At 41.7% G+C, this 20,909-nt stretch overlaps 1 protein-coding gene across 2 annotated transcripts; it reads right to left on the bottom strand.

Annotated features, from left to right (window-relative positions):
• Positions 1-1,087: 1,087 nt before the first annotated feature.
• Positions 1,088-20,195, bottom strand: STYX (serine/threonine/tyrosine interacting protein). Of its 2 annotated transcripts, XM_072864873.1 has the most exons (12): positions 19,931-20,195; positions 16,873-17,052; positions 9,110-9,142; positions 8,187-8,240; positions 6,966-7,063; positions 6,187-6,247; positions 4,794-4,830; positions 4,204-4,243; positions 4,073-4,123; positions 3,382-3,454; positions 2,292-2,385; positions 1,088-1,571 (listed from the first exon to the last, which is right to left on the bottom strand). In XM_072864873.1, exons 3-12 carry the CDS (start codon positions 9,125-9,127, stop codon positions 1,498-1,500), a joined length of 600 nt encoding a protein of 199 aa, XP_072720974.1. In that variant the 5' UTR covers positions 9,128-9,142; positions 16,873-17,052; positions 19,931-20,195; the 3' UTR covers positions 1,088-1,497. The 2 variants fall into 2 exon arrangements, with proteins under 2 accessions (XP_072720974.1, XP_072720973.1); XM_072864872.1 differs by lacking the exon at positions 16,873-17,052.
• Between the last annotated feature and the right edge of the window lie 714 nt (positions 20,196-20,909).

Raw genomic sequence — 20,909 nt, forward strand, 5'->3', positions numbered from 1 at the left:
GCCTTCAAATTCAAAGATATCTGCCCTCAGAGAGTTCCCCTCAGCACAGGTTGCTCATTCTGAGGCTGACAGAGGACACTGGCCATTCGCACGCAGCCATCTCAGCGTGCAGGGACATAGCTGGATGCTCAATCCCCAAATGTCTTTTATATTGATTCAACTCCCTGTTGCCTGTTAAAATAGAGTCCAATTGCAAGCTCAGATTTCCCAAATACACAAGTTCTTCTAACAGCTTTGTAATTCGCTCAGTCACCACAGTGCTCTAGATGGCCAGATCTGCTCAGTCACCACAGATGGCTAAAAGAGCCATCATTTCATTCATGTCTTTTATGCAACAGACTGACTGGCAAACAAAGCAGAGATGCAGAACTGAGACTGTACTTGCACAACCGGTGGTTATCACAGCGCTTCTGAGAAGGGAGAAGAGTTAAAGCTGCACGAACCGCCTTGGCAATTCCCAACTTGAAAACCTTAAAGCACTGCTAAGTGTGTGGCCTCAGTTGACTCTAATACTTTAGAAGAGCTGAGGTGAATCCTTTAGATCCTGATACTATTATGGCCAGTGCTTTGGGCCTCAGTTTTCAAACACCAACCCAATTTTTACCTCAAATGATGCAACTACTGTCTTACAAAGGGAACTACTCCCTCAATACCAGTTTGAAGATGCCCTGTTCTAGTAGACAGACGGACCATACCGGCTTGTTCAACTTATAACTAATTTAACAAGCAGCTTTTTAATGCTAGCTAAAAGAATTCAGTCTTGATGTGTGTAAAATTGGTACCTGCCCTCTGTATTAATTCAGCACATGACTATTTATTAAGTAATTAATCAGTATTCTGTTTAACTTGCATAAAACAAGGTGAGATTCTTAGAACAGTATTTTGTCTTAAATTGGCTGCAGGGTGTCAGTCTCAAAATAATTCAGTATATAATGAGGTTTTATAACAAGGTAAAGAGTTAAATACTGATTAGATCACTGCTGTTGCTCAATTGCCAGTAGTAGTGCATAGTGCAGTTCATAAAGCACATTTCTACAAGCATGACCATAATATATACTGAGAACAAGGTGAGTTTTAGCAAACTTTTTCTTTACTAAAGTCTCTTGTTATAAATTACACAAATAACTTTATAAACAAATCCCCCCAGCTTGCATTTTGTTTAAAGTAATAACTTTATATCATACAAATAAAGAAATTTCAAGTATGAAAAGTGCATTATTGCAATAATACCTCTTTGCAAGTCCAAAAATCTTGGTTTAGAATAAAACTGTAAAGTGTAAAAAAGGAGTAAAACAATCAGTGCCATCTATTCATTCAAGAAGTCCAACATCTTAAAAATGATGCTTAGTGTGTTGCAGAGGCAGATTTACATCTGAAAGCAACATGTAATTGAAAAGAAGCTATGTGTGTGTTCATCATTTTGCATTTTTTTTTCCCCTAGTTTTCTTCACCTTTCTTGGCAGAATTCACAATACAAACAGTGCTTGTCCTCAGATATCATCCGTTCTGTGCTGCTGCCACATGCATGGTTCCAAGTTCTTCATCCTCTTCATGCATTCGCTTTAAACTTCCTGCAAAAGGCAAGAGGAAGGAGGATACATCTGAAAAGGTCAGCTCTAACAATACACAGCTGTCAGTAGGACTACAGGGCAGTTGTTATTGTCTTCTTGCAGGGACTCTACCCTTTGAAGACATTCCGCTTTTGGACAGCCAGTTGCTGACAGCGCTCTTCTTCCCTTGCACTTCCCCACATAGAGAAATTTCCTAGCATCCACCATTTCTTGCACTCCCTTTCCATCTCCCCCCAAACTCCATTTTCAGTGACCTCTAGCAGGGGTTACTACCGGCACACCTCTATACGATTAAGGTAACATTTTTTACATGCCCTCATTCCTGTTATCTGTTTAAAGGCACAGCAAAACTTTTTTTCAGAGCAACTGCCTTAAAATTAAGGGCAGCAATTATGTCATGAACATTGGCTGCTTTGAACCTGTCACTCTTGATTCCTCTAGGGAACTCGGGGTTTTTGAAGGACAGGGAGAGGCAGGGCCCTTCTTCCGTACGGTATGGAAGTGCAGACCAACACCACAGGGAAGTTCAACCATAAGAGAAGAGAATATTTAAGTACTGCGTACTGAAGTTTGAACATAGCTTGCACACCAACTGCAGCCATCCCCTTCCCAAAAGTCTGAGATTCGCTGCCGCTGGAGGTTTACTTAGGGAGTGCAAAAGTCACCTCACAACACCAGGTAAGACAGGCGGCATCACACACAACAGGAGAGGCTTCTGACCTGTAGTACCAGGTGGAACTGAGAGGGATCTCTCCAACTGCAGTGGTGACATCATCTGGATGGTTAATTTTGCTAGATAGATGGCTTCATATTCCTGAAAAAGTTTAATAATACATATTGCTATTAATTTGCCATAAGGCTTTGTAAGGCTGAGAAGGACTAATTCAGAGAGTTCACTAGGACACACTAGAGAGTATCTTACAGTAAGGCAGAGATTTTAAAGGAGGAGAGCTCTTCATTGCTTTGACGTGAACAACAAAAACTGTCAGGAAGGCAGAGTGAAAGACGACTTAAAGGATAACAAAAAACAGCTTTGAAGGAAGAGAGTAGACTTTCATTAAAAATATTCTGTGAGAATGTTCAGAGAACTCGCTGTTTCCAGAAGGCAATTCAGACAGTAGGAACAAACCAAACTTAGAATACAGTAGCTTCAGAGATTTGTTACAAGGACAAACCACACACGGCCTTGAAGTTGCGTTCTAGTGACCTGTCACGCTTGCAGTGCTACAGAACTCCTTGCAGGAGTTGCTTTTAAAAAAAAAAAACCAAACAAAACCACAAACAACAAAACCAAACTCAGGAGATATTCAACCATCTTGCTGTCAGCCGCCTAAGTAATAGCAGAGACACTGCAAATCTGTTTCAATGTACTGTCCTGATGTTTGCCCACGGTTCACCCAACAGACTCCTGGAATATGCTAAAGCAACTTCATGATACAGCTGTTTGCTGTGTCAGACTTGTGGATTTCATCACCTATGAATGCAAGCGTCAAGATGCATCACCGATGCGTGCCACAATACTCACTTCGCAGTTTCCTTAGCCACCAACTAAGCTGCCTCAGAGCCTCTTAATCACTGCACAAACCAGGATTTTTATTTCTCCTCCACTCCGGGATTTGCTTTGTCTAAAGCTTAAGCCTAATGAACTAAGGTACCCACTTATCTTCCTCCCAAGCTCTCCTATAGCTTCTGACATTTACTTGAAGCATACTTTTACAGTCAATGTTAAGCCTAAATAGAAACAGCTGTTTTGCAGGAAGATGATTCATCAAATGGCTTTTGAGTTACGACCAGGAAAAAAAAAAGTCACCTGAAGTTGATGGACAAATCCAGCATTAGGATTAATACAGAATCTTCTTTCTTGAACATAAGTAAATGCATCCCTTAAAAAGAGAAGGGGAGAGAAAATACTTCAGTGGAAAACAGGCTAGGACAAAAGCCTCTGTGGTTTCAGGAGTCTTTCTTCCCATTATCAGTTCTTAGGAGATATACAACCTCTAAACGCTCCTCAGAACTGGTTTGTGTAACTGATATTGTTTGGGCAAAAAAGGAAGCAGTAGTTGTAAAATACTATTTGCCCACCCCCACCTCTAGTCTTCAGCTTGCTGGCCTGTTTTCAACACACTACTTAGAACAGCCTCTTGGGGCCTCTCCTATAGTTTTACAGCAAGGCATCAGTCTGTGTAGGCTAGCATCCTGTTTCCAGTAGCAGCAGGTACCTACTTCTTCTTAAACAAAGGATGTAAACAAACCTGCAGTGAAGTAAAATAGAATAATCTGCCCCATGTAAAGCCTTCACTCAATCTCAGTAGGTAACAACTGGCTTGTGCGTCAACACACAACTGTTTATGTTCCCTCCAAAATTATTATTCACTTACACCACTTGAATTTTAAAAGTGAATACCTACAGACGTATTGGACTTCTTATCTGTACTAAAGTACACTCCTGCTTCAGCCTTTTCAGACAAACGGTTAACTACATGACCGCGCTCTGTTCTTACCTGTACTTCACCCCAAATGTTTCCATTATGTATGCAATAACTAAGGCAGCACTGAAAAGAAACAAAAAAATTAGTAAAGTATATTTCCATTGTTTAAAAAAAATAAATAAGCAGGATGGACAGTTTCCTACCTTCTAGAAATCCCTGCATTTCCATGGACAAGAACTTTTCCTGAGAAAGAAAAAAAACAAACAACCAACCATACTTGTACAGACTGAATAAAATTCTTTGAAATGTAGTTTTTCCTTGTTATGGAGAACTACACAGTAGCAAGGTACAACCTAAGAAATAGGTGTGTCTTACTTCACTCTAGATTACTAACTACAGCCTGTCCATTACTGCCCTGGGATACAGAAGCATGGATTCCTGCTCCTCTGAGGATTTCGAGTAACAGAACCTGCATTCCAAGACCACAATGCAGATTTAAGACCCTACATTAGAGAGGGGACACAAAAAAACTCATGCACGGAACACAGTTGTGTTGAAAGTGAAAAAAAAAAAACAAAACAGATATACAAAGAGGTTTGTTTTCCAGTCAGAGGCAAAAGGAAAGAACACTTTGCTCTAAACTTGTATGATATAGTTCAAGTCAAGCACAATAAAACCCCAAATTTAAGAAAACCTCATACTTAAGAGCCTCTAATACATATCACAAAGTTAATTTTAAAGCTTTAACGACAATGTATTAGTAAATGAAGGAAAAAAGTTAATATGATTTTACCTCCACTTTGTAAACTTCCATCAATAAATTCTTTAGTCTAAAAAACAAAAAATTACAAGACTCAAAGTTTCAGATCATTCTAGATGTTACTGCTACTTGCATTTAAATTTGGTAGAATTTTTGTATCAGTCTTTATATACGGTGACAATAATGCACTCTGTTTATACAGACTCAGACATCACTTCAATTGAATTTATATTTCTTTTGTACTTTGAACTATCCATAAAGTTGTCAGTGAAAAACTAGTGCCAAGCCGGAAACAAAAATGCATAAAAATCCAGTATACGTGCCTTTAACAATCATTACGTCACACGTTATGCCGCTATAATAAAGAGTAACTTCCAAACATCTTTGCTTAACAGTGGGGAGAAAAAAAACAACCAAACAAAAACCCCCACGCATCAACACCAACACGGCCTGGACCACACTCCTGACACCTGTGGGGGTCTCCCATGATATTTTCAGTTATACAAGTAGGTCTAATCAATCTATAAGGTGAGACGGGGTGTAGTGAGGTCTGTGGAATACTGCCAGGTTGAAACAGCCGATTAGATGAAAACAAAAGCTAAATGATTTCTTGTGGGGAAAACTCAGACTAGACTCTTAAAAATATACCAACACAGAGCTACTAAGATGTCAGTAACTGCGAAATCTGCAGAGGATGTTGTTTGATCAAATGGCATTATACTTTAGAAAAGCTGCAAGCCATCAGTTGATTTGCCACCTTGTTCTGCAAAAACGTGACCACCTCTGCCATATACAGGGAAGCCACAAGAGCTTTTTGGTGGTTTTTGGTGGGGAAAGGAACAAAATGCTTTTCCTCTGCTGCAACCTAACCTAAAATAAGGACACAAAAGCATAGCTCAAAACTGAGGGTTTATTCTATCTCCAAGTGTCAGTATGTAATGGATACTGTTTAACTTAGTTACTTTTTAGTTCCTTTACAGTAAACATGTTTCAAGATGCTGTAAAACTTAGTTACACCAACTAGTTACTATTTTCCCTTGAATTTGTTTTAGTATTTGATACAAGAGATGTAAATACTCTTGGGCTCAAAAATAATTTTCCTACAGGCCAAGGGTTTCCAGAGTAACTTGCATTCTCCCATGACCTGTTTTTTTTTTTGTTTTGAGACCAGTCTTCTTTTTTTTTTGAGACCGTAAATAAGATGCATCTCAGAATGTACAGAAACTCTGCCTCAGTTTCTATACTTGTAAAAAGGAGTTAATCACGCTTATTAAAGTGGCAATAATAAGGTCACTTAAGAGTTCTCAGCCCTTCCAGGTGCCCCAGGCGGGGTATCCCAAATTTGAAACTGGTATCTGTTAGTTCAGAAAACTCTTCCTGGGCAACTCCATTCCCGATCCATTCACATTAACACACAAATACTTACCATAGGGAAAAATCGTATTATATTCTCAACTGGATTATCTGCAATATCCAAGACTAAATACCTACAATGAAAACAGTTGCTGTGAGTACACGATAACACCGAGTTGCTGCCACCTGTACATGTACAGCTGATTCAACCCTGCTACAATACTCAAACCTGCAGACGGAAGCCAGCACTTCCCTCCTGCCTTTACTTTCTGGTCTGATATCCAGGACATCTACAAACAAGCAGCCTCTGGAGGTGTCCTTGCAAGGAAGGAAGTGAGGAACCTCCTCCAACATCCCCGGACAAAATCACCTCTCAGAGTGGAAGAGATTCACAAGTGCTATGCCACAGGTGACTCAACTTTGTTTGAAAGCAGTGTACTACGTACCCACATGCTCCCCATCGGTTTGTAAATACGGGCCAGTGTTCTTTCCCAGGGCTCTATGCAACTTTTTCAGAGGTACACACATTCTGATTAAGTCACCTCAAATGTTTTATTAGCGGGATAACCTGTACTCAGAACTTACAACTTTAAAACTGAAGACAGTCACTGTAAACTAATGGATACTTCTCATTTGTGGTGTTGTCTATGTCTAGAGTTGAATGGATGAATAAACTTCATGGTTTGGATTTAAGAGTCTTCCTACACCTTAGCACATTTTTCAAATACTTTTGACAATGTGAAAATATTTGGAAAGAACACTAACATTAAACAAAAAAATCTCGTTAATACAGAACAAGGTGATTAAGATCTTTCATTATTTGCAGTTCTGCATGTTATGATCATTTCTCACCTAAATAACTGTTGGAAGTTTGGTTTAATAAAATTTGCTTCAATGTTTTGCCGTATGCATATTACATGGGTTATGCCATGTTTCTGAAGTATAGGTAGCTGTGGAAAAAGAAAAAAAACACAGATGTTTTAAATTACTGAATCCATCTATTGCATAGTAATAAAAAGAAAAGCTATACTTAAATACACAATAGGGCTATATCATGTCCTCAAGGAAAATCAGAGCTAGTTTTCTAATATTCAAAGCACAGTGTGAAAAATATTTTCTTTCAAAAAGACAAACCACAACCATTAGGAGCTGCAAGAAAAAGTATTCCTAACAACGATAATAAGAACAGGCAGTAAAGGCAGCATTCAATGAACTTGTTTGTCTCTGCCCACCTTTCACTTTGCCTGAAATTGCAAGTCCCTACATGATGTAGTAATTTTCAGCTAGCATTGGATTCTTGCTGGAATCAGACCATTGAAAGTAAGATCATTCAAAATATGAGGTAAGCTTGCAGATACAAGCTTTGACTTAGCAGCGCTTGACTTTATTGTAGGTGCAATTTACCTTATTTTACTGCATACATACGAGTTCCCAGTTCTGGTAAGTATTGCAACGCTTTAGCAAAGGATTGCCTGATCAGTAATGTGAAGTCTCAAGTGTTTTACTTTTTTCTAAGAAAAATTCTATTCAAGCTTAACTATAAGACTCAATTTTAATACAAAGAGCTCATACACGAATGCTCACTGCAATTAATGTGCAAGACACTTCAAACTTGCATTTTTCTCTGGTTTGTAAGGAGTAGGTAAAGCTGACTAGCTGAATTGAGAAAACACGCACGTGCGTGTGTACGAACGCACACAGAACTTCAAGCCACATGAAAATCAATCAGGGCTCTTTTTCATTTTTCTCCTGAAGCAACCCTTTAACTCACAAGATTGTTAGGGAAAACGCAGTCTTGTAAGTGTCAACTGTCCCGGCATGTGCCTGAGGCGGTAGTTCAGATTCACTCTGGAAAGGGGAGGCAACAACACCGGCCCCAATCAGATAATCCTGCAGGCTAAAAGGACCATCCCCTAAATACACCATGTATTACTTCTACTCTGGCATCTTTCATGTTCCAGTTCAGGATTGCAACCAAATTTACACTCATATAGATAACACTTGAACATATTGCCACAGTAACAAATCACCACAGCAAAGTTTCCTTATGAGACACTATTCTGAAAATCATACCTTGCTTTTCATAGCTGAAGAATACGGGCCTAAAAATAACCCAGGTAAAATTTCCTAGGGGGGGCAGAAAAACAGACATTTAATACCAACTCAAAATTATTTGAAATAATACATTGCACTCAACTCAAGCCATGGCCATGGAAACAAGCAGTTTACATATTAGTGAGAGATGTGCTATCAAGTGTCATTTATAACAGGACAAGGGAAAAAAAACCATCAGTTTGGCAAAATAAAAGAAACATGACCTTTGTGCAGGAGATCTTGTTTTGGAACAGGAATCAAGTCCTTTATTTGGATTAAGTTCCAGTTTGATTACTACATCTTACCCAGCCCCAGATCAAATGAAGGGAACTCTATCTCTGTATATAATCGTGTCTTGTAATTAATTCCAAATCGATCTAATGGAAAGATACATGCATGGTAATTCTTCTAGCTTTGTCCTAGTAGTAGGAAAATATAAATTTTTAACCATTTGTCTCCCCACCAATAAAGACATGTAGGTCTGTAGATCTTATCTTGTGCAAAGATTTGGCTGACATCATGGTAAGAAAATGTTAATTGTACAGAGCTCCTACTTGAGAACACTGACTTCCAACAAAATTGAAGTTAAAAAGCAAAGCTCCAATACATTTTTAGCAACCATCTCCTAAAAATGTTCGTGACAACAAAAATACAGTATTTTGGGGATTCTGAAGAAGAGGACAAGATTACCTTTTTTTGGTTTTTTTTGGCACTTGCACAACTGAGATCCAAGCACACCTGCACTCTAAGCTGGCAATCCTCACACAGCTCTCCCATGGTGCTGCCTGACACTTCACCCCTAAAGACCGATTTTGATACCACCTCTTTTGTAGGGCACTTTCTTTTTCTTACTGAACGCGCCATGGGTTTTGACTCAAATGGTAAATGAAAGTGTGACATACCTGCATCTCTCTCCTCATGGGATAGGTCCAATCCTTAAAATAAAACAAAAAATAATTATAGAGGCACATAAAGGGAAAAACAAATTCAGACAGAGATCTTATGTAAAAGAATCAAAATCTATTTTCTGCAGATCATACAAGCTACCTGCTACGCAACAGGCACATTGCTTACGCTTGCTGCTAACTCTCCACATGGATATCAGTAACACGCAAGTGCAAGGAACACTATTTGGAAAGCTGATGTGAAGAAACCTCAAGTACTCTACAGCATCAGTGATGCAACCTGTGCAGAACAGCCCGTGTGTTGTACATCTACACCTCAGCTTTCTGCTTATAAGCTTCCCTCTAGAGTGGGGAGGGGGAAAAAAAAAAAAGGAAAAAAGCTTTAGAATGTTCTGTACTAGCCACAGAACCAAAAAAATTCCTTTGACTGGTACATTCCGACAGCCACTGAAAAAACAGTTAGAAGATAACAAGTACAGCAGGTAACTCCCTTAAAATCCACGCTGCCTCACCCAATACATTCAAACTAACTTTATTTTGAATAGCCAGGATTAGCTTTAACAATTCTAGAAACTTATGTTCTCCATGAAGACAGCAAGCCATTCAAGTGAACTTCCACTTTTCTCCATCCTAGACAGTTCCGCTGGGAAGGATCCCTGCGCAGTAAACGGGTACACTTGTGTTCAGCCACAAGGACACGATACTTCTCATCAGTTAATTCACAGCTAGCACATCACACCCTTCCACAGAATCTCAGACCCTCGAGTTTGTGAGAGTTCGCCCCTCAGGAATCACCCCTTCCCAGCTGACTATTTACTATCATCCAACTCAATCTATCAGAACTGCCCAGAACAAACGCCAGGATCAACATTTTCATCCTTTGCTCCATTTTACAGAACTGCCAAAGCCGAACAGAAAAATGCTCAGGCAGACTCTATTCCTGTCTTTCCTTCTTTACAACTCCCACCGTCCTCTATTAACAGGCTCTTACTCATTCTTTGACCCTCACACACGAAGGAGTTGTATCTGAGATCACAGTTACCAGCTGGAGGGGAAAAAAAAAGGAAATAGTCAGACATATCGAATCAAATAGACTGCATACATTTATTTACATAACTTTGTTGTTTGCTCCACACACACCGGCAGCTAAGAAAAAACTTTGCCATATGTTGTTCTTGTTATGTTCTAATCTCCTCAAAACTATGAGAAAGTTAAATTCTAAATATTCCACCTCTGAAGTGAGGTCAGGATTATACCAAGAAAGATCCAGGCCCTTAAACTGCAGCATTGTCCACCTTAGCACCTGCAGTTGTACCAGTAGCATCAATTGCACATTAATCCTCTTTTTACTAAGACACACAAGAAAAATCCAGTGCTTCCCCCAGACACACACACAGTTACACAGTGAGGTTTTGCCAGCTCTCGGTAGTGGAACTAGAAAGGATTTTAGTATCAGTAAAGTTATTCTGGAAACCACTTGAATTGAATCTGGTACAGCATTTCTGAGAAAGCAAACAAACATTAAGCCACTCAAAACAATTCTTTGAATACTACCTAAAATGGTAGTACACACAGGGAAATAAAATGCACTGAAATGGTCTTTGCTAAAGACACAGAGAGGTAGCTAAATTATTTCTGCATGTTCCAGCTGTAACAATAAAAGCTCCTGGTAGTAGAAAGCGGAAATCCTGTGACAAAAGGATGATATTTGCAGAACTGTATCCTTTGAAGGTTGACCCAAGAGTGTTTTAGCATAACCCTGTTGTCTCACTGCGTATACAAAAGCATAATTCACTCATCCAAAAGCAAGAAAACCCCAGTTCTGTCCAAGTATAAAAACAATAGTGAGAGTAATAAACTCTGAAAAGCTCAAGCTATACTCCTGGGACCATACAAACACTTAAGTGGGTTTATTACTCTATTTGTAGAATGTAAAAGTCTTAATCTGTAGCATAATGAAAACACAAATTCATCACTACTTTGGCCAAGGGGACTTAACAATATATTACAAATTTTCCTTTCAAACGCATTAGAAGCAGGAAATTGTGTTAGTCCCAACAGCTGTAAGCTGTGCAAAATAAGTAGGCAAGAATTTAGCAATATACAGTCCAAAGGAAACCAAAACCCAAGAGACAACAGATGCCACAGATGTTCTGAGCAAGAGAAAAAATGTCAGTATTGGCTCCAGACATTAGTCTTCAATGTTCTTCAAGAAGCCAAAGAGATACAGTTTCCAATGGGATTCAGCCTGCAAAATAAATATCTGAAAGATTATGTATAAAGAAAACATTTAATCTGAGACAAGTACACAAACTACTGAAAGCGTGATTCTGCTGATTTCCTGATAGCCCTCCAAGGCTTTTAAAACTAACAATGCAAGATTATTCAAATGTTATGCAAAATTATGTAAAAAAAAATCTATTAGTGTAGACTGAACCCAAGCAGAGGTCTCATTTTAAGGAATTCATTCATCAACCATGTTTTCCACACTGTCTGAAGCACCCAGCAGACAAACAACAACTGGAAGTTTCTCTTTTTATCAGACCAAATATAAGAATTTTGCTAAGAAAACAACTGATGACGCCAGAGCTGGATAGAGTAACAGCACTCCTTGCTGCTAAGTATTTGGTAGGTTCTACAGAAAAAGTGACAACTCACTGGAAGACATGATCCTCAATACTCGCAAGACACAAAAAGCAAAGAGAAGGAATGCAAAAAATAACCCCCACAACTCCAAAGTTTTAAAGAGGAGCCACTCACCTCTGACAGATCTTCCCAAACTAGACTGTGATTCATTGACGGACAAGTTTAAAAGATACCTTAGCTGTTTTGCAGAGGGTGTTCACAGCACGTATCTGCTGTATTTTGTATTCGCACAAATGAAATGTCAGGCACTATCTAAAGCACTTGAACTACTGTCCCAGAATGGAGTGACTAGCAAGAGAAAAGGGAATAAAGCACGTTTCAAAGCCCTCCCTTCCCCATCTACAGCCAATCTCTAGCTGAAATAAATTGAAGATATGAAGGAATAGGTGAGACTTGTCTATACTACAAAGAGCTTCTTGAGCTTGAGTTTGGATGAGCTTCCAAACTACATCAAGAGTTACTCTGCCAACAGTTATGGTTATTTTGTCAGTATTTTACTATAGCTATACCTGTTCTTCTTTAGAAGAAGAGTTTAATGGCAAAAAAACCTGACACCTTACACTGACGTGTGCAAATGCATATACACGTGAACTTTTTCCTGAAAGAGTGACCTTGGCTAGGACTTAATATAAAATTCATATTATGAATTTTTTAATTAGTTTAACAGCCCTGACATTGAGACTTGTCTATGCTCAAGATCTGCACAAAAGCAAAGACTGTGGTTTTTAAACACAGCACCGCAGCGTACCTTATGCAATCCGTGCATGCCTCACCAGAAGGAATGTAGTGAAGTGGACATACGTGACATCGCTTAAATGGTCCCTAACTGACAGTTTAAGTCTGAAGACCCATCTGATTTTCACATATAAAAGGTCTATCCTAGTTGGTCTTTGCCAAAGCTCAGCTTTGGTTGAAAGGCAATCCTCAGTACTGCACTTTCATTATTACGGTTAAATGCCTGCTACCTTATAATTAGTAAAGCTGGCAAACCACACACTGCCCTAGATGAAGGAAGAAGCTCTCAAAGGTGCTGAGAAAAACCCTAGTAAAATAAATCAAATCAGTAGTTGAAAGAAGGAGAATCCAACATCAGGAAGTATCTTTTCTAGATTTTAGCTGCTGCCCCTTACCTGCTCAGCATCGCTGGGCATCAGCCACCTCCTGCAATGACTCTCCCTGCTTTCAAGAGCATTGCTCAAGTCCTTTTGAAAAGCTGCACGCAACTTCCAGTAAAACCTTCCTGACCACTCCAGGTTTCTGACCCTTTTCCAACACTCAGACAGCTCTTTTGTTGTTGATAGCATCTCTTACCTCTCTGTACAGATTTCTCTTCCCATTGCAGTTCATCACAGCAAGGCTTCTGCATGATTGATCGTTCCTCATGTACCTCAAAGATCTAGGGTTGTCAGAATCCTCTTGCCTAAATTTGTTTCCCTGCCTAGTGGAATATTCATATAAGCTATAACACTCAAAAGTCTCTCCTCCAAACCCGGTACAACATTCTTCCACAAGTTGTGGAATCAAAGTTGAAGACAACTGTTATGGCAATGACAGCCACACATTCTGCTGACCTGCTTCAATTCCTTCATCTGCTCTGGCCAACTGATCTCTTGGCTATAACTTTGTACTGCTCTGTATAGGAAATTAAAATTACAGCTACAGTGTTGTATCAGAACAGTCAGAGGGCATGATTATATTAACTGCCAGCACTATCATCACCCCCCCTTAGCAGGCTACAGCTTGGATTGTGGATGGGTCCCGATCCCTTAACAACTACCTTGACACAAAAGCTTTACGCTTAATTCTGAGGCAGTTTTAAGTCTAATTTACACAATGAAATGAGATCACACCTTGGTTTTGGAAGTATTTTAGACAATATTTTGAAAAAACCTCCCAGCTGATACAGTCCAGCAAAATGGGGGGAGGGGGGACATTATCATTAAAGACCTGCACAAAAATAAAGCTAGTTACACCAATGGCCTTTGTAAAACAGACCAAACAATTGTCCAAAGAGATCATGAAATACTAAAGTAGTAATAGAGCATACTCATTTGCCATCTTTTAATAAGAAAACAGACAAATTAAATGAAGTACTGAAAACATATTCAAGAAAAATATTTGAATATTACTGGAACCTGCCATGTCTATCACAGTGAAGCATGCTACTTTAAGGGCCTCAAAATTAGCTACAAACAAGAATGAAATTAAAGGCTATGTCTTCAGTTTCAGTCACGCTTCATGTTCTTGGACAGGTATTCCAGTCAGAAGGATTTTTATATATATATAATATATTTATATAATTTATATATATATTATATATATAAATATTATATAAATATTTATATATAATATTTTCTTAGCAAATATATAAATATTATATATTTATATAAATATATAATTTATATTTATATATAATTTATATTTTTTATATATATATAATTATTTCAGTTGGAAGTGACCCACAATGATCAGTTAGTCCAACTGCCTGACCATTTCAGGGCTAAATATATATTTTTTTTTTTTTCAGGTAGAAGTCCTAGTGCAAGTATATAAAATATAAAAAATTAAACCCAGTCTTTTTGTTCACTAGCAAGAACAGAGCTATACTAACAAGGTTAAGGAAGGCTTTGACAGTACTGCTAACCCAAAGCAGTGGCTGGTTAAAGGATGAGGTTACCTTCCCAGCCTTACCCAGTTGTTTAATCCTATGGGCACCACCCTCAGGAAAGTACAATGGCCCAAAACCAACAGCTTTTTTAGCAAAGCTGGTTGTCTACCAAGTCAGCTCCCTGCTCCAGGTCACCACAGGTCAGACAAGCATCAGGACAAAAACGGTGACAACGCTGGATGGTTGGCAGGATGGGTAAAGCCACTTTTTAGCAAAGCCAGCTATTAGATAGGCTTTGCTGTAACGGCAAGTTCCCCCTCGGTCACAGATCCCACTTGGGTCAGTCTCATCAACGGTAAACAGGGGCTGGGAAGCAGCGTTTAACAGCATTTTCTGTGTATTTGTAAAGAGTACTCGGACAGTGGGAAGTCCTCATCATAGAGACATTTTTGCTTTTGAAAATACAGAGGAATACAAAAGCAGGAAGGTGGAGAGAAAGAACAATAGCAGGTGGGAATGACAGAGCACACAGAGGAAGGAAGAAGCGTACAATAGGAAAAGAAAGGTTATTTTGGCAAAGAGAAACACAAGCCAGGGAAAAGGCTAAAAGGTAGACTAAGGCAACTAAATGGAAAGTAGAAACATGATATAGATAAGAAACAAATGTTTCTTATTTGTCCCATTCTGTAACATTGGTCCAAAAGATACCTCTACTAGCTTGTTAAATACTGATTAGCACACAGGATCATCAGCACTAGCTTTTATTAACGCACAATAAAGGAATAAAGGCAAAATGCTTCATTCTATATGAAGCACGTAGCCAAGTGGCAGGACTGCCACCCTTTTTGTATTACTGTCTTTTTAAATCGACTTGCACAGAAGCCGAGAGTCATCTGAATTTTTTTCTAGTAGTATTTCTCCTGCGCTCACCCCACAGCAATTTTACCCAGTACAATAAAAGCCCTTGATGATTCACTTTCTATGAAGAATCTGTAGCACGTGCACTAATGAACAAGTTTTCACAGTAACTGGTAAAGGAAAAATTCTATTCAGATTATTATTAGAATTGATTATAATGGTGCAAGTATGTCCTTTCTCACACCTTGTTTTTCTTTTTTTTTTTTCTTCTCCTTTTTAACTACAGCCTATTGAGTTGGGCTATATTGAGACAGCCAAGGACCATACAGGTCTCTCTACAACTTTCATTTAGATAAAAACCTCAGGCTTTAAGTCCTCAGTTCTACAAACTGCTCCAGTTGTGAGCCACCTTCACGCCTGTGTGGGTGCCTATGCACTTCAGCGGGCTTCCCACGGGTGCCAGCCACGAGTTCCTCACGACCGAGGAGACTGCTCCGCTTCAGCTGCCACGGTGCACTTCTTCTGATATATGCAAAGTAGTCTGGTAGTATCCCGCAGAGTTGGGATCAAAATCTGTCACCTGATTTACATTTCCCAGCATGACAGAGCATTTGTTTTAAATTTCTTTTGCTCTCTCATGTGGGCAGGTAAAATAAACATTATAATACAGGCTTCCTACTTATTTTAAAGAGTCTGCAGAGGAGGGGAATCGCTTTATGTTTGTTAAGGGGGTTATCTGTGTTTCCTAGTAAAAGTAAGAGTAAAAAAAAGCTTAAGAAATTTGTTCCACCTTTAGATGGACTGCACTACTGCATAGTTTAAAAAGCAGTCAAAAATACATTAGCATTTCAGACTAAATATAGCTGTCAAGAAATGTACATTTCTTCAAAAATCATGTGCTAAAGAAAACTCAGTTTTTACACACATAATAAAAAGGCAAATATGACTGCTTAGTCGATAAGCTGATAATTCTATTACAAGAACCACAGAGAGTCCTAAAACGATTCTAAATACATCATGAATACTAGTTTAATCAGCCTGCTTGCAAGCAAATACACTAATGTTTTAACAAAGAAATGAACTGATAATTATTGCTGTGTTCCTATTACATATATCCTACCACTATTTTTTTTTTAAAGGGAAAATAATTTCCATTAAATTCCCTGAATTATTCCAGTCCTTATTTACCATCTTTCCAAAAGTGCTAAGATGTCTCTGTACTAATACTCCAGCATGCACTAACTGTTACTAACCTTTAACGGGTTAAAGTTAACTAACCCTTAACGGGTCTTTAGCCATACATGTTTATACTGGGGGAAAAAAAACAAACAACAGCACTTCTCAAATTTAAGAAAGTTTGAGACCTCATCTTGGAAAATGTGCCAGTTTTAGAAAAAGACATATAAATCTAAGTTTAGAAATGGTTTCCACACCATGTACAATCACTATTACTCATAAGACTTTGACATATTCACTATCACCAATCTGTAAATGAACACGTACAGTTTGCAGACATTCATGGCATATACCAGAAAAGCTTTGCAAGAATGGTGAGTTATATGTTGAATACCCAAAAATTAAAAGTAGAAAACACTCAGATGGCACAAGGACCTGTGAAAAGTTCAGCTTTTAACTGCCATAGACTCACCAGTGAAAGACGGAAGCTGGCTTATCCCAGACTTCATTAGCTCATCCTGCAGAACTGGACAATTCACCCAGAGCGCAGCCAGCACCCGAGAACGGACTAGAGGAAGCACCACAAGCCAGCACTGACACACGCTTGTACCAAAGTGCGGCAGACGCTTGCGAATACTTGTCTGTGCTTGACCTATAACAAACATGGTTTCACCACCTGAATGAACTTTAAGGACACACAAACTGCAGGCGGAAAAAAAAAAAAGTGACAGATGTCACTAAGAGTAGTCAGAAGAACAAACTTCTGGTCTGTCAATTCCTGAGATGGTATCAGATTAGGAATGCAAAGAAGGCATAACTCTCTCCAGCAGGAAAATATCACCAGCATTTCTTAACATGGTGTTTCACAAGCTCCAAAAAGTACCATTAGCCAAGGTCAGTAGTTTAAAAATCCAGCTTTTTTTAATACTACATATGGATTAGTCACACCGCAAACAATCTACAGGCCAGAAAACTGACCCATTTATCTAGAGTACATTTCTGCAGCCTGCCTAAGTCGATCCAACTACAGGCTGCTCTCACCCCCTCATCAGATCGCCTTGCCCGCTCTCTGACTTTTCCTTCTGGCAACACTATGGAGTGTGAAGTTGTGCAGTCAACCAGATCAGCTCACCCATGTGGCTTTTTTTTTTTAAATTATTCTTATTTAAGCTGTCACATGGTTACTAGTGTCAGACATGAGAAGGGAGCTGGGGGGTGGCAGTTAGATTGCCTTAAAATGACCACAAAGTTGCACTTACTCTTGAGCAGCCTACATCAGGAAGTAAACCAGGCATTCCCCAAGTTCTCTCTCCTCCCCTTCCCCCCCAATATCTTGAAATCAAGTCCACTGGACAGCATTAAACCATATATAACCAACTTCCTGAAATGACATTAAAGAGTACTCCTCGTTAAAGAACCTCCTCACTGCAACGCACGAGAGATGATCTTCAGCTTTCCATGAATAACTACATTTTGTGGGCAGAATGATTTTAGTTTTCTTAGTTTGCTTTTCTGAAGCATCTTGTTAAGGATTGGGCTGAAGGCCCAAGGCTGAAGTCTCTTACACTTTGCTTAAGAAGTTAGCTCCACAAGAACTTTGACATTCTCACACCGGCTTTAACTTCTCTGTTTCCTCCAAACACTCCAACTATAGTGCGTTTAGATCAAGTCAGACACAAATGTAAGGTGGTGAAAAAAAAATTACCTTACAGTTTTTAAAAATAGTCCCTGAAATTCTCCACTATGGTCTCGTAGCATGTGAAGTTCTAACATTCTGTACATTATACTATTGAGAGATAGAGCATGAAAAAAGCAAAAAATAAAATCCACTCTGAAGGATACTGTATTATAACTTCAGTTTTCAGCAGCTAAGACTTGTTAGACTGGCAGAGAACTCTGTTTTTAAAACTGTTTTAACCACACACTCCTTTTTAGCCATTCTAGTTATAAACAAGTTCGAAAAGCCATCCAGCCTAATTTAGTTAACCATTTTCAGAAGTAATTGTCAATAATATGATTGGTTTCTCCAGAAAGAAAAGATATTTAAAAACAAACAAATTATAAGCCTTAAGATGGTATATAATTTGTGTTCAGGTACAAACTGATTACAACTTTCTGAAAACAACCAAGATTACTTGTAAACACCTCCATAGCTCTGAAGCGAAGAGGGTATGAAATCCTGACGACAAAACCTTTTGGTTTTGTCGTCAAGATTTCTTTTTTAAGAAAAACACCTTTCTTTTTTAAGAAAAACACCTAGTAACTTCCATATTTCAGGTAACTTACCACTATAAGAGCATTCAACAATAACTCAATTAAAGCAGAAATAAATGCTGATGTTTACAAAATATGCGGCAATCTACAGACCTCTGCGGAGCTCAGATACGATCAACTTCCCACACGATCACTGTGACATTTCGCATTAAATATCTGACACTATCAAAGCGGGCCGCTCCGGGCTGTTTGTGACACATGAAAACACACCAGCAGTATCCAGGGTCAGAACTGGGCAGCTAAGCCAAGTTCAGAAATCAGACACCGCGCTGGCCCGACTCCCCTGACACCACGCAGGGTGCAGTTTAGTCTTAGCAGATATTGCCACCTGTCTTAGTTTGCAGAGAAGTCTTGGCTCTCGCACACCATAAAAATGCCTCTCCAACAGACTCACCAGATTGTTTCTTGAGTATCTAAGAGTTAGTAGACAGCAACTGTTTGGAAGGGGACACGCAGGTACCCGCTGCTAGCAACTCATTACCTTTCTGCTGTACAAAAAGGGGCAAGCAGGCAGCCAGCAGCAGATGGAGGACAGGACTGGGGACCGTACAAAGGGAGAGGGAACACGCAGCGGGAGGCAAAAGGGCGGCTAACAGGCAGGCCGTGACACACTCAAGCACAGAAGGGGGGACAGCAGAGACAGCAAGCTGAGCGGGGGCCGCCATCCGAGGGCAAAAGCCAGGGGAGCGGCGGTCAGGCGAGATGAACCGGGGGGGTCCCTGACAGCAGGCACCTCTCTTCAGCAGGCAGGGCTCGCTAACAGGGCAGGCGGGGGAAGGCCGGAGGCGGCCGGGAGGGGAGGTGAAGGAGGGAAGGGGCTCTGTGAGGGCACCGGAGACGGCAGGGAGCAGGGGGACAACAGGCAGGACCGGAGGATGCGGCCGGCGGTCCCGGGGGGTGGCACAGCGCCCGGCAGCGGGGCCTGCGGACGGGGGTGTCACCCGTGCAGGGGGGAGAGGACGGCCCTGCGCCTCGGTGGGGACCGGCGGGACGGCCAGCGAGGCCTGGGCCCAGGGCAAGCGGGGGAAAGCGGCTGGGAGACATTCCACCGGGGGGACGGGCTGTCAGCAGGGACCCGCGGGGGGGGGACAGGGCCCCACCGCCCAGGGCGGGGAGGCCAGGACCATCCGCGCCACGCGGGGCCGGGCGCGCACGAGGCCGGCGCGACAGCTGCCCCCGCGGCGGGCGGCTCTCCTCAGGCGGGGCCGGAGCGGCGGGGCCGAGCGGCGGCCGCCGAAGCTCCCTCCGCCGCTCACCTCAGAGTCCTCTTTGGCCTGCGGCAGCGCGGGGAAGGCCGGCTTGGCGAGCTCCATGGCCGGGCACTCTCCGGGCGGGGCAGGACCGGACAGGGCGGCTATTTGGGCAGCGGGCCCGCGGGCTCCGGCTCGGGAGCAGCGGCAGCAGGAGGAGGCGGAGGAGGCGGCGGCGCGCTCAGCCGCTCGCGCCCAGCCGCCATGCTGCTGCTGCTGCTACTGCTGCTGCCGCTGCTGCCGCCTCTTCCCTCCTCCTCCTCCTCCCGCCGCCGCCGCCGCCCCCCCCGGGCTCCGCTCCAGCGGCGGCCCCGCCCCCGCCCCGCCCCCACCGGCCGCCGCGCGCGGGGGCGGTGCCGCCAACGGCCCGAGGGGCGGGGCCCGGCGCGCGACGGCCGCCCCTCGCCGCCGTGAGGCGCGGAGCGCGCCCTCTCCTCACGGGCCGGGCGCGGGGTGCGCCCGCGGAGCGCCGTTAGCTCCCGAATTCGTTAATTAACTCCTGGCAGCCCCAGCTCGAACGTATCCAGCAGGCCCTTTCCCCACCACAGGTTCCCGGCGATCAAGGCCCTGCTTCTCCGGTCGACGCTCAGGCCTGAAGCGCCTCACGCCTCAGCCGCCGCAGCGCCTTGGGCGCGCTCCCCGCCATGTCGCGGCCGTTAACGCTTCCGAAGACGTTCTTCTCGTCGCCTTCCCCTCGCCCAGCCATTGCCTGTGGTCTCTTTCTCCTCGCACGCGGATCAAACCACTTCCATTTTGGCGAGCAGGCGCTCGTTTTATCCGCCATCAGAAAGACGCTGCCTGCCTCAAATTTTAGCTGATGCCGCAAACGGGGTCATTTTCAAACAGGTCCTCTTTGCACATGGGAGACGCCTTCTGACACACCGGTCCTGGGGCAGGAACCTATTTTTCCACCTTTTGAGGTTCCCTGGTCCCATGCTCTGCTGGACTGTAAGATATCACCCCAAACTATTTAAATGTTTTGCTC

Source organism: Ciconia boyciana, chromosome 6 (assembly GCF_034638445.1).
Source record: "Ciconia boyciana chromosome 6, ASM3463844v1, whole genome shotgun sequence".
NCBI classification, from domain to species: Eukaryota; Metazoa; Chordata; class Aves; order Ciconiiformes; family Ciconiidae; genus Ciconia; species Ciconia boyciana.

Coding starts and splice junctions, on each gene's coding strand:
- STYX (XM_072864872.1), bottom strand. CDS start 19,987: ATGGAGCTCGCCAAGCCGGCCTTCCCCGCGCTGCCGCAGGCCAAAGAG. Junction 8,241..9,109: donor CCATGAGGAGAGAGATGCAG/GTATGTCACACT, acceptor TGCCCCCCCTAG/GAAATTTTACCTGGGTTATT. Junction 2,386..3,381: donor GATTTGTCCATCAACTTCAG/GTGACTTTTTTT, acceptor AAACTTTTTCAG/GAATATGAAGCCATCTATCT.